The sequence below is a fragment of the Ziziphus jujuba genome, chromosome 11 (assembly GCF_031755915.1).
Source record: "Ziziphus jujuba cultivar Dongzao chromosome 11, ASM3175591v1".
In the NCBI taxonomy this organism is placed as follows: Eukaryota; Viridiplantae; Streptophyta; class Magnoliopsida; order Rosales; family Rhamnaceae; genus Ziziphus; species Ziziphus jujuba.
Genome location: NC_083389.1, coordinates 27810932 through 27824323, shown reverse-complemented (window position 1 = coordinate 27824323; position 13392 = coordinate 27810932). Strand labels below are relative to the sequence as shown.

Here is a 13392-nt window from a genome sequence, read left to right as displayed (position 1 = left end):
TCAGTTTAATCCTCTTCTAGAGGGATTATTTCACTGTAGCGGTTAAGTTATCCACTTGTTTATTTTTGCTACCAAACACCTGATTGGGACACAATCCCATCCAATCCGGTGAAACAAACAAGCCCAAAGTCTCCTTTCTATGGCTTTTGATTCTTTGGTGGGCCTGGTATGTCCAATACCTTGGCAAATGTTTGAAAAAAAATTTTAAAAAAAGAAAGAAAAGAAAACCTTGTAAATATTGAGTTCCCATCAATATTATCAGCATCTTGTTAATTTTGGCCCCCAGATTTGGGTAGCTGTTATTGCTCAGTCAAATGGAAACTGATCTTATGATAGGCCTTAGTTGATGCTGTTATAATGTGATCCTATACACTATCAGTAGAATTTAATACACACACACACACACACACTGGTACTAGACTACCGTTGCAATCTCTAGTAACATAAAATAACACCAAGTGAAATTTCAGGCATTGCATTCATATGATTGCCACCATGACTTAAATCCCCTTGAATATAAGACATTTTATCCTAAGAGTCAATGAAGCAGGTAAGCTGCAAATGAAAGAACATTGACAAAAACAAAACCACACCAACAAAGTGTGCGCGCGTGTGTGTGTGTGTGTGTGTGAAAGAATCCAACTTATATCAAGTATTAGAAGATGTGTTAGTGTGTGTGTGTGTGTGTGAAAGAATCCAACTTATATCAAGTATTAGAAGATGTGTTAGGTTGATTATATACTTCAAACGATGGAGGCAAGCTCAATTAACTGTGAACAAAGTGTTCACAAAAATATTCTTCTAAGAAAACAATTTTTTAGTTGGTGAAAATGACATAAACCATCACTGTTTTTTTTTTTTTTTTTTTTTTTTTGGTTTTCCTTTTTTTGCTTCCAACATAAACCAGTTACTTACATACAAGCTAGATATATAACTCCAATATTTACAAGGAGATTAGTAGCAAGAAAAGAATGACATTCTCTATTATCGATTATCAATAATACTTTAAATTACACAAACGTTTACCCTTCCAATTTTTAATTTTTTTAAATATATCCTTTATTTTCTAATTATTTTACATGAGAAAGAGAAAGTTTGGGTCCAAACTATGATAATTTCCATGCCATCAACAAATTTTTATTAAAAAAACACACACACACACACACACACATTCCTTTCTGATAGCCCAAGATCAAAAATACAAAAACGAAGTGGGCCGAAGTTTCGATAGGCCAGGCCACGATTGATCGAATCGGCCCAACCCAACGCTGCAAAACGAATCGCTTTCAGGAAGTGGGGTTTGGGGGGTTGGGCTCGTTCTTCGTCTTCTTCTTCTTCCTCGCGGCAAGCGGAGCAGCAGGCAACTCCATGTCCAAAGCCGCCGTATATCCGAGAACCAATTCTCTGTGTTATTCTTAAAATTTTGAATAGAAGAGAATAGGCGATTCAGTTGAAATCTGACACGCAGAAGAAGTGGCAGTTGAATCGTAGTACAGAAGATCAAGCTGGACTAGCGACGTTAGATTATATATATATATATATATATAGAAATTTTGGTGCTTCATTAAACAACTCATTCTTGGCTGAAATTTACCTTCAAATGAATGGGTACACATACAACCCATATTCATAGTTGCTAAATCTGCACATTTGTCATTATCTGTCATGTGGTTTTCTCTCTAACTTCCTGATCAACATCAACATCATCACAGGGGAAGGAGATATGTTATAATGCACAGTATTGGGAGTCTTGAAATCTGAAATTCGTCCACTCTTTGAAGGAATTAAAAATGGAGTTTTGTGGAGAGAAGAATGAGATAGAGCTGTGCAAAAGCATTGTGGACGCTGACCATTTATTATCCATGGGAGTTCCCTCATACACAATCCAAGATCAGTAGAAAGATCCAACAGTTCCAAATAGCTTCTTCCTCTATTGCTTTTCTATTTCTTCTATAAATCTTACATGGCAGATATATGATTATTGGAATTACATTAAGAAAAACTATGGTTGACATGCACAGAGGTCCTATTACCTTGGTAAGTTGCAAGTTAATGGTGTTTGAACTTGCTCCTGGGACATCATATTTTTCCCTAGTGCTGTATGTGGAATAACTTTTATTTTTCATAGTTTTGTTATAGAACAATTATATGGGTGTTATTTGGATGTTTAGCGACCAGTGTTTATGGAATGCTATACCATTGCCAGTGGTAGAAACCATGTTGATTGTAAGTGCTCTTATATGTGTGGTGATAATTATCTCTTTGCGTTGTCTGACACTGAAATATTAAATATCAAGAAGCACAAAAGATGACACAAAAATTATAGTTTTTCTTAATGCTTTTTTTAATGACAAACTAAAAGATAAAACAGAAATTAGTATCCACCATACAAGAGGACAAAATCAGAAAGAATATATTTTACTTTTTGGCAGTTGAATTTATGAGGAACAAATTAATGTCACCTTTTGCCCAAAAAAATTTCTTTTTTGCTTTGTGATAAGGCCTTTTTTAACTTCTATCCTATAAATGAAATGGAACTCAAGCATAAGTTGCACCCACTTCTCTTTCCCTGGTTTCTATCTTTCATAGAAGCATCAACCAAATTCTCACATTTTCTCAAGACCCTGAAAATATGAAGTGCCTTATAACAGCTACATTTCTTGTTCATGCTTTTCTCATAATCCTTTATGTACCAATAACACAATGCAGGGTCCAAACAATGGATGAAAAACTCATAGAAGACGTATGCAAACAGACACCCAATTTTGATCTTTGTGTCTCTTCTCTTCATTCAGATCCTAAAAGCTCCAGCGCAGACGTTCCTGAATTGGCCCTCATAATGGCCAATATAATAAACGTCAAGGCGACAAGTACTCTGAACCACATCAAAGATTTGCTCAAGGAAGGTTCAGGTGACAGGGATGCATTGGTTTCTTGCGGTCAAAACTACATTGCCATTTTAGAGATTGATCTCCCTCAAGCCATTAAAGCTTTAATCAATGGTGCCTATGATATTGCAGAAGACGGTTTCGCTGATGCTGTACTTGAAGCTAATTTTTGTGAAGAAGGTTTCTCATCAGGGAGCTCTCCTCTGACGGATACGAACAAATATATATGTGACGCGTCCGGTGTTGCTAGAGCCATAGCGAGGTTACTGATTTAATGGATGATACATCGAAAAATCTAGCATTTTTCGTTCATCTTTACCTTGTGGTAGTGATGTTTCCTTAATAATCAATAAACAGTTTTAATTTATGACATAAAACACTGCTGATATGGCTATTGTTCTCTCTCTATTCCTGTATGTTAAAAGACTAGGCTAGGTTGAAATGGCTTTCAACTTTGCATCTAGTGATTTGTTCTTGATCTTATTTTCTTTGACCAGGATATAAAAACTTAAATCATTTACAATACACTAAGAGATAAGAGATGTTACAAAAATATACGGACAAATTATAAATGGGTAGGATTTATCAAAATGAACTACTTTAACTTATGCTGTGCAAATCTCGGGAGCTGAGGTAATATGCAAAAGATACCATTTCAATCTACGAAAATTTGGGTGTTACCAAATTCTAAGCGTTTGCTACAAACAAAACTCCAAATTCTAAGCGTTTGCTACAAACAAAACTTAGTCATGGTCATGGTCAAGAAGAATACTTTAATTACATTCCATTTAACCCAACTTAGTCATGGTCAAGAAGAATAAAGCAAACAAATCTGTAGAGAACTTCTTTCCTAGTAAACCTGGTGAGGTGTTTTTGCGTTAGAAATAGAACTTCTTTGTGACCAAATGTATGTATATATATATATATATATATATGTATATGTATGCATTCATACCAGGAGGTTAATTAGAAGTTCCGTGGATGTCAAAGAGAAAACAAACAAAAAATAGGCTAAACCACAATATACAACTCATTCATCCACAATTTATACTTTGACCAAGTATAGCTATTAGGTGCATATGGGATCTCACCAAAAACAAAAAGAAAAGGGAGGAAGGAGAAAGGAAGAAGAGAAAGTTCCAAATATATATATATATATATATATGCATGCACAAATATGAAAGGAAGAGAAAGAAAAGTTTCTTGACATCCATGGTCACGGCTTACACAGTTTACACATACATTTCTACTTTTTTGTATTTAAAATTTTGTCATCTTCTTAAGCTGGCTTTTTCGGTTTGTTGTTTTGCATTGGTTGTCTCTTTCCTATTGCCTAAAACTAGCAAAGGTATTTAAGCATATCTTTCCCCTTTTACTTTCACATGACTCTTGAGACCAAAAGTTGCTGACAATTTTCCAGACGTAACCCAAAAATGTCTTAATCAGTAGTAAAGCTACATGAATGACTACAGGATAATCAAAGTGGAATACGGGATGCATATTTGATTTGACCAGTTACAAAAACCAGACTCTTCATTTTCTTCTAAATCTCTCAAACCATATAGATCACCAAAAACTGGCACTTACTTTGCGTATAAATTTGACAATCCAAAAGAAAACCAAAACCCACTGCAGAGCAGAGCCTTTCACCTTTCCCGATCTTTCACTTTCCACTTTCCATAAAAAATGAACCACAAATTCTCTGCAGCATATATCTTCCTCTTCCACATTTCCATTCTGCTTCCATTATTAACCCAAAGCTCAATTTTTCCACAGGCAGAACCCGACAATCTGATTGAGAAAACATGCAAGAAAACACCCCACTACGATCTCTGCATCTCATCCCTAGAATCAAACCCACAAAGCTCAAATGCTGATCTTAATGGACTGGCCATGATAATGGTCAACATCGTGCTCTCAAATACAACAAGCACACTGGATTACATCCAAGCCCTACTGAAGCAAGCCCCAGAGCCAGAGTTGCATAGAGCCTTGGCAAACTGCGCTGAATTGTACATCCCAGTGGTGAAATACAGCCTCCCACAAGCCATTCAAGCGTTGAGTGAATGCCATTATGGGTTTGCAAACTATGGCGTTTCTGATGCTGCCAAGGAGGCCGATGCATGCGAAAAGGCATTTTCTGGATCAATCAAGTCTCCACTCACTGATAGGAACAGTATAGTGCATGATCTTTCAGATATAGCTACTGCCATAATCAATGCACTGCAAAAAGATTGAATCTTTTTCTTCTCTAATATTAGCTTCACTCTTCTTTGATCTTGCATATAAGTTAGACTTTAGAACTTGGAAGTAGTAATTTTCAGCCATAGATAATCGAATTTCATGTTATTTATTTTCGTGTTCCATGTCTAATAGAGATATATTAATTTTTCAACAAAAAAAAAATAAAAAAAATAAAAAAATAGAGATACATTAATGGATGGAGATTTGCTTTGCTGGGATTGGGTTGGGCCTAAATGTGCAAGACAATGCCGAAGCTCATCTGGATTTAGGGCTCCTTAACTCTGGCCAAAAAGATTATTCCTTTCAATCGCTTTTGATTCTTTGGTGGGCCTGGCCGGATCAAAGGAGAAAGAAAGAACGAAAACCTTGTAAATATTGTCGTATTTCTATTGGGTGATGTCTAAATTTGAGTTTCCGATCAAATATTATTAGCATCCTTTTGGTTTTGCGGCTGTTATTGCTCAGTCAAATGGAAACCATCTTATAATAGGTTTTAGTTGGTTTATGCTGTTATATACTAGAATCTACCATTGCAATCACTGGAAACTTAAAATAACACACCATAGGTGAAAATTAAGGTATTGCATTTATATAATTGCCACCGGGATTTAAATCCCCTTGAATATAGACTATTTATCATAGGAGACAATGAAGCTAGCAAGCTTAAAAAGAAAGAAATAATGTATATAAAATTCACAAATATATACATCCACAAAAATAGAGCATAAACATCTCTTTTTCGAAGAATTTATACGGATGAAATACACCAACAAATCTACGAATTAGCAACTATTGAAGTTGAATGAAAACGTAAAGATGAATGGCTCACCTAAACAACACTAGTAAAATTTTAACTGGTACTGAATCTCAACCCCAAGTCTCATTAATATATACAGGGGTTAAATCCAGCTCCAGAAGCTCACGTGTGCAAAAACTGCAAGTAAAACTGGCACTTGCATTTTAACTTTCCAAGGGTGACTTGAGATTCGTTCTTCAACAAATTAATAAATATTTTATCCAGCTGATCTTAGCTTTTGAGGCGGATCTGAACCAGCAACCTGCTCTACCATGCTGCAGAGTGCAAAATCCAAATGGAAATATTATAATCAACCCAAAAAGAAATATACCTCATTCGCAACATGTAATTAGTGTAGTTAGTTTTATTTTTTGGTAAATTGTAATAAGTGCAGGTTAGTGGAGCACAAATCAGTGACATACTTGGGAGACTCGGAACCAGGTCCATTAGAGATACTTGCAGGTGGATTAGGATAGAGCTGGACTGAGATCAACCCACCTTCTGTTGTTCCTGTCGAAGCTGGAGATCCCTGGAAATTCAAAGGAGAATTTCTTCCAGATGAAATGCCTGCAGAGAAAGCCCATTTTGTGAATCCAAAGTAATAAATGAGAAAGAAAATAGAAAATAAAGTGCATAAGAGCATTGGATCAAGAACGCAATTATTGCTTAGAAACGGATATATATGGCAACCGAACTCTTTCAGATCATAACTCGCACCTTGCAGCATTTTAGTTGAGTTCAAAGACTATATTATGATGATTCATACAGATAGCATAAAAGAAAACCAGTCAAAAATAAATGTTTTAAGCCCATCAAAACATTCAATAAATGCACTTAAAGTTACCAAAAATATGAAACGTACATACAATTTGAAGTGACTATATTTGACCCTTCCATGGTTCTTTTTAGGGGGAAAGAAATTCAATATAAGAGATTTTATAACACCAAAAGACAACATTTTTGGTCCTGGTAACAGGTTTTAGCGATCAAATTTACCAGACCAACCCAGATTTTAGAATTTAGACACTGTAAAACAGTCAGAATAGAAGCAATCACAAGCTCAAGCAGAAAGTCTCACCTTGAAAGATTATGACCAGACAGAAGAGAATGGTAAACACCATGGCAAACATGTTGCCATTGGAAGATGCCTTTGCAGCTTTCATTTTCTTCAATGCTTTCATTCGCTCAAGCCTAGCACGCTTCAACATAGCAAGCTCAGAAATTTCCTTGACTAGCTTTTGATCAGCTGCATCCAATGATGGACCCTTGGGAGGTCTAGGAGGTTTGGAGGCTTTTTTATTGCTTGACTTTTTCCGTTTCTCCTTCACTGCTGTCTTCTCCACATGATCTACAACCACTTCTCCGTCCAGCACCTTGACATTATGAGGAGAAACTCCATGGGTATTAGATGCAACACCACAACTCACCCTATCATCAGCCTTAATTAAGCCATCAGCAAAACCACCATATAACTTGGTGATCAATGTCTTACCCTGTCTTTTAACACCTGAATCGGGTGTGTTGCTTGAATCTTCATCACTAACCACCACCCCACTTTCAAGATCAACTTCAAACTCTTTATCCATTACAAAGTTTGAAATATCAACCAAATCTGAATATTAACCTCTTCCTCTTGCTCCAAGATAAAAAATTCACAGTTTTTATCCGTAGAACACCGAGATTTTTCAATATTTGAAGTCAACTCATAACCCAGAATTGCCGCCTCTAAAGTGAAAGTTGACCACAAATATATCTTGCTTTATCAAGTAAACAACACTTTCCAATTCGACTAGCAATTAAAAGACTATGATATCTTCCACAAAATAAATTCAACTTGTTTAGCACGAATCTCGCACTTTTCCATCAACAATCAATCACTGAACAACAAATTTCTCAAAATTTCCCCTTTCCAATCAACGCACAGGACCCTGCATTCATTTGTTTAACAAAAAGCTAAATTACCAATCGCCAAAAACCAATTTAAAAAATAAAAATAAAAAATCATTGCAAAACCAAATGCCCCACCAATGGAAAATTAAAACAGGATATTCATCACAAAGATGAGAAAAACCGAACAATGCAGCTTGAGATTTTATTTTATTTTATTATTATTTTCTTTTGGGGCAATATAAGAATTCAAAAGCTAAAATCAACCCAAAACCCAAAATTTGGAAATGAGAGCCCAAAGCCTGATCACTACGCAAAAATCGATTCAAACAAATATATAAAAGCACAGGTGTTAGACGCAAAACAACAAACCTGTAAAATACACATAAATCCACGATAAGAAGAAAGAGAATTAGAACAATCCCACAAGAACCCTAATTAAGAGGCTTTAAAATGCATCAAGAGGAAAACAATATTCCTAATAAAAATAAAAAAATGAAAAAAGCTAAAAAAAATATATTAAATTTAAATTTAAACAAAAAAGAAAAAAAGAAGAAAAGAAAAAGGAAATAAATACCTTGAAGAGAAAGCGAAGAAACCCCAGATCCGATGCGGACAGGAGCATCCAGCCAGGAAACCGTCGAAACTGGAAGGTTTTTATTTATAATATTTTATATCTATATTTTTTAAAAATAATAATAATAATAAACAGAGAAATTATAAAATAGAAAAAAAAAAAAAAAAAACACGGAGAGATTTAGGACGGACACGAAGGGGTTAGACTTGTTAAAAGGAAGACCGGGAAAGTACTACTAGACTTTTTAATATTATCATTTTCATTTTTATAAACTAAACTATTAAATATATTAATTAAAATATTTAAGCCCTCACTTTCCTTGTCCGTTCTTCCCTACTCTGCTACTTCCTATAAATATATATATTACTATAATATTTGTTAATTTATTATCATTCAATGCCATCATATGGCGGAAATTTTAAAATATTGGAGTTCTTTTTTTTTTTTTTTTTTGAAAAAAATTTTCCACCGACACTTGGCTTATGGACACTCGACCCCCGCCGGCTTCAATCCAATTCTCAATTTTGTCCTTTTTTTTTTTTTTTTTTGGGGGAATTTTGTCCTTTGCTTATGTTTTAAATTTTGGATGCTTTTATTTTCATTTTTAGTATTTCTTTTTCTTTTTTTTTTTTTAAATTGTTTCTCTAACTAATCGCCATCCTCTTGACTCCTATGGCATTTCTAATAAATAAATTGTGTCAACCTTTTAGTTTTGTGTGGATGGTCTAGATTCAACAATGGAGAACTACGAGGGCATCAAAAATAAAAGCAAAAGGCATATTCTATTTTTAAGAAAAAGAAAATTGTGTAAAATATTTTCTCGTTTTTAAAGATTAAGAAAGTGATATTTAAAGACAAATGAAGTCCTTTTTTTGCAGCTGGACTTGGATGGAAATATATTGTCACTACCCAAGATCCGTTCTATCAACTAAGTATATGAATCTAGAAGATAAATTGGGTGGGTAGGCCCGAACCATTAACCCCACTCACAATTAGGAAAGTGCAAGAAAATCTTCAATAAGATACACCAATTTAGTTTAGTCCTTTTTAATGCTCCTTAGGTGAGGAGCTGCTTTAGACCCACAAATAAGTCCGATTTAATTTATTTCTTGTAATTATTCATTCTCATGTTTCAATTTTTCAGGTCATTTGCACGTTCTTTTTCCCTAAATTATAAGCAAAAAAATTTAATCATTTCAAAATATTTAGATTTTTTTTTTTTTTTTTTGCTCTTTCCCTTGAAAAGTTCATGCATGTATTTTGGACAAGAAAACTCAAGAGCGCAAATAATTGCAATGTTTAATATCAAAGAGGATAGATGTTTAAAGTTCACTTTTTCATGAGATTTCATTATAAGTTTTATAAATATTAAATATAACTATAGAAATTGAAGTTTGATTTCGTAAACTTGACTGTTGAAGCTCAAATCGATTTTAAATGAAATTTTCTCTTTTTATTTTTCATCATCATCATTATTATTTTGTAATTATGTTTTAATTACCATTATTATGTTGTCCTCGGTGATACAAGTTGGACACCTCTCATTGGCCAGCTTATCAAAAGGGTCTGGGTCTGTAGTTTAATCCACTTACCACAACTTGGGCTCCACTTCCAAAGGCAGACCAGAGTGCAGCCCACGTGGGAATTTGATACTGATAATCCAAAATGGGCCCTACAAAAAAGACAAAGTGTGGCCCCAAATCGAACAGCCCAAAATGGGCAGACCCACTGATGATTTAAGATAGGGGAATTTGATCCAATGCCCTCACGAGGATGAGCTTAATGATTGGTATTCCTTTATTTGCTATTTTTTTTTTTCTCTACCCTTTAGTATCTATTTTAATCTTAAAATAATGAGAAATGATTTGGATATCCTTATTTTACTTTCCTCACCACATCACACCAGTATTCCACGTTGCTTTTGGAAAAAAAAAAAAAAAAAAAAAAAAACTTCATCTCAGGTCCCTTTTAACTTTTAAACAAAGAAAAAACAAAAATATACTTTTTACAACCCTTGAACACATCCTTGAATGGCTATCTATCATCATGTAATTGTTTTTATTTTTTTGTTTATTTGATGCAGTGGACTGGTGTGGGTTTGTTTTTCTGTTTATCTGTTACCTTGTCGTGGACCGGTGTGGGTTTGTTTTTTTGATTTTTTGTTGCCTTGCCATGTTTATTTGTTGCCTTGCCGTGGACCGGTGTGGGTTTGTTTTTTTGTTTTTTTGTTGCCTTGCCTTGGACCGGTGTGAGTTTGTTTTTTTGTTTATTTGTTGTCTTGCTATGGACTGGTGTGGTGTAAACATAATAATACTCATTGTATTAACGATAATCAGGTTAAACACAAGCAGTATGCCGTCATCAATACTCATTATATTTTGTATGTTGTTGCACAAAACACACATTAGGGGACTTGTGGGAGTCAAAAAATTTGTCAACTGTAATTACCGAAGGGCCTTCGGTAATTACCAATGAAACCTTCTATAAATTTTCCAGCAAGGACAATTTGATTACCGATGGTTTCATCGATAATTACCGAAGGCCTGACGGTAATAAATTTTTTTGGGCAATTTTAGAGCTTTTTTCCGAACTTTATGGGTATTTTGCTATTTAGGATCATTGATAAATGTATATTTTACATGTTGTTGCACAAAACACACATTAGGAGACTTATAGGAGTCAAAAAATTTGTCAATTGTAATTACCGAAGGTCCTTCGATAATCACCAATGAAACCTTCGGTAATTTTTCCAGCAAGGGCAATTTGATTATCGATGGTTTTATCGGTAATTACCGAAGACCCTACGATAATCAAATTTTTTTGGTAATTTTAGAACTTTTCTGAACTTTATAGGGATTTTGCTATTTAAGATTATTAATGAATGTATATTTTGCATGTTATTGCACGAAACACACATTAAAGAACTTGTGGGAGTCAAAAAATTTGTCAACTGTAATTACCGAAGGGTTTTTAGTAATTACCGATGAAACCTTTGGTAATTTTTCCAGCAAGGCCAATTTGATTACCGATAGTTTTATTGATAATTACAGAAGGTCCTATGGTAATCAATTTTTTTTGGTCATTTTAGAACTTTTTCTGAACTTTATGGGAATTTTGCTGTTTAGGATTATTGATGAATGTATATTTTGCATGTTGTTGCACGAAACACATATTAGGGGACTTGTGGGAGTCAAAAAATTTGTCAATTGTAATTACCGAAGGCCATTCGGTAATTACTGATGAAACCTTCAATAATTTTTCTAGTAAAGACAATTTGATTACCGATGGTTTCATTGGTAATTATCGAAAGCCCTACGGTAATCAATTTTTTTTAGCAATTTTAGAACTTTTTCTGAACTTTATGAAAATTTTGCTATTTAAGATCGTTGATGAACGTATATTTTGCATGTTGTTGCATGAAACACATATTAGAGGATTTGTGGGAGTCAAAACATTTGTCAACTGTAATTACTGAAGGATCTTCGATAATTACCGATAAAACCATCAGCATCGATAATTACCGATGCACCATCCGTATTCTTTTTTTTTTTTTAAATGTTTTCACTTCTTAAAGTCTATGTCTCTCTTATTTGGTTTCGAATAAACACTATTTAACTGTTTTCACTTCTTAATATCTTTTTTTCTCTTATTTTGTCAACGGTTATTATTAATAAAGCTAGATTTAGCACGTTCTTGGTGGAAACACACACTATCGAAGCCGTCGGATAGAATTGTGGTGATTCTTTTGCAATGGTGGACAAATGTCAATTACCGACGATGCATCACTAATTACCATTGGGCATTAATAACATCCTTGTAACAGTAAGACACAAAATACTGAATACAGAATGATATTTTACGAACACAATACGATAGACAACTTATAAAAAAGAGAAATGCAAATCTAAAAGAGATTGGAAGAAGCTTTCAAGCTGAGAGTAGTCTCCAATCTAAAACTAACTAAATTTCAATGCATACCATTCAAACAAGTTCAAATGGTCCCAAACTAGAAAGCCAATATTTGAGAACTCAATTACCATTTAAATTCTCATCCTTCTTATTTCTTGCTTTTCCACTTCTCAAAAAATATGGAGAATTTAATAATGAAATTGGATCCTTAAACTTCCTCTTGAAATGAGAATCATGTAGAAAAACTAAAAACTAAATCTGAATTAGTAAGAGAAAAATGTACAAGTGTTTTATAAATAAAAACTAGAGAATGTTACAAGATGATTTTTTCCACTAGCTGTATATAAAGCTCTGACAAGACGCAAAAATTCTCTGCCACCAACAGAACATTTCTCTGCCAACAACTATAAAATTGCTAAAAACTATTTTCATTTTCTTGGTGAATCCACCATCAATATATAAACAACAGATGTTGCCCCACCCGCCATGGAATAAGACAGTTTTCTAAGCATCCAATTCTGCGAACTGACCTTTATGATTTGAAGAATTAATTGATGAAGTAAAATGACTAAAAATTAGTTCCTTCTAAGCTGCACATTGCAATATCAAGGATTGAAAAGACTTGAACCACCTATATTTATCACAATTAGCACTGATATGCTTGTAATCACAGCAAGCCAAAGTAAGGCTGATCCTATAAATCACAAGTTTTTTCTCATCATGCATAAGGAAATTAAAAGTTTACAAACCAGCATTAAACTGAAAGTAATGTCACAGAATTACCTTGGGAACGTCTGAACTATTGTTTGAATCTTGGGGTGCGGATTCATCATTAAGACCAAGCGATCTTGATATTCTTGATTCTACCCTTGAAACATTATTCAATATTTTGGTAGTTCCGGTTTCTGACGCTACTATTCCTCAAAATTCTTCACTCACAATTAAAGCAGCTAAGACATCCATGAATGACTCTTTATCTGCTTCTTTAGAATACTCTGTTTCTTCTTTCACATAAGAATCAGGTAACATCATCACAATCCAAAGCATCAATGTCAGTGGATTCTGCCTCATCTTTGTCATCCTCTTCATCC

At 34.1% G+C, this 13392-nt stretch overlaps 3 protein-coding genes across 4 annotated transcripts; 2 read left to right on the top strand and 1 right to left on the bottom strand.

Annotated features, from left to right (window-relative positions):
* Nucleotides 1-2259: 2259 nt before the first annotated feature.
* LOC107405308 (cell wall / vacuolar inhibitor of fructosidase 1-like) lies at nt 2260-3371 on the top strand. The gene has a single exon (XM_048465481.2). The coding sequence runs from the start codon at nt 2633-2635 to the stop codon at nt 3161-3163; it is 531 nt and encodes a 176-aa protein (XP_048321438.2). The 5' UTR covers nt 2260-2632; the 3' UTR covers nt 3164-3371.
* Nucleotides 3372-4425: 1054 nt separating this feature from the next.
* LOC107405314 (cell wall / vacuolar inhibitor of fructosidase 1-like) lies at nt 4426-5578 on the top strand. The gene has a single exon (XM_060812729.1). The coding sequence runs from the start codon at nt 4575-4577 to the stop codon at nt 5124-5126; it is 552 nt and encodes a 183-aa protein (XP_060668712.1). The 5' UTR covers nt 4426-4574; the 3' UTR covers nt 5127-5578.
* A 217-nt stretch (nt 5579-5795) lies between these two features.
* Nucleotides 5796-8742, bottom strand: LOC107405313 (uncharacterized). Of its 2 annotated transcripts, none has more exons than XM_016012348.4 (4): nt 8393-8742; nt 7007-7856; nt 6351-6495; nt 5796-6203 (listed from the first exon to the last, which is right to left on the bottom strand). In XM_016012348.4, exons 2-4 carry the CDS (start codon nt 7512-7514, stop codon nt 6146-6148), a joined length of 711 nt encoding a protein of 236 aa, XP_015867834.3. In that variant the 5' UTR covers nt 7515-7856; nt 8393-8742; the 3' UTR covers nt 5796-6145. The 2 variants fall into 2 exon arrangements, with proteins under 2 accessions (XP_015867834.3, XP_015867835.3); XM_016012349.4 differs by lacking the exon at nt 8393-8742 and adding an exon at nt 8188-8328.
* Nucleotides 8743-13392: the final 4650 nt, after the last annotated feature.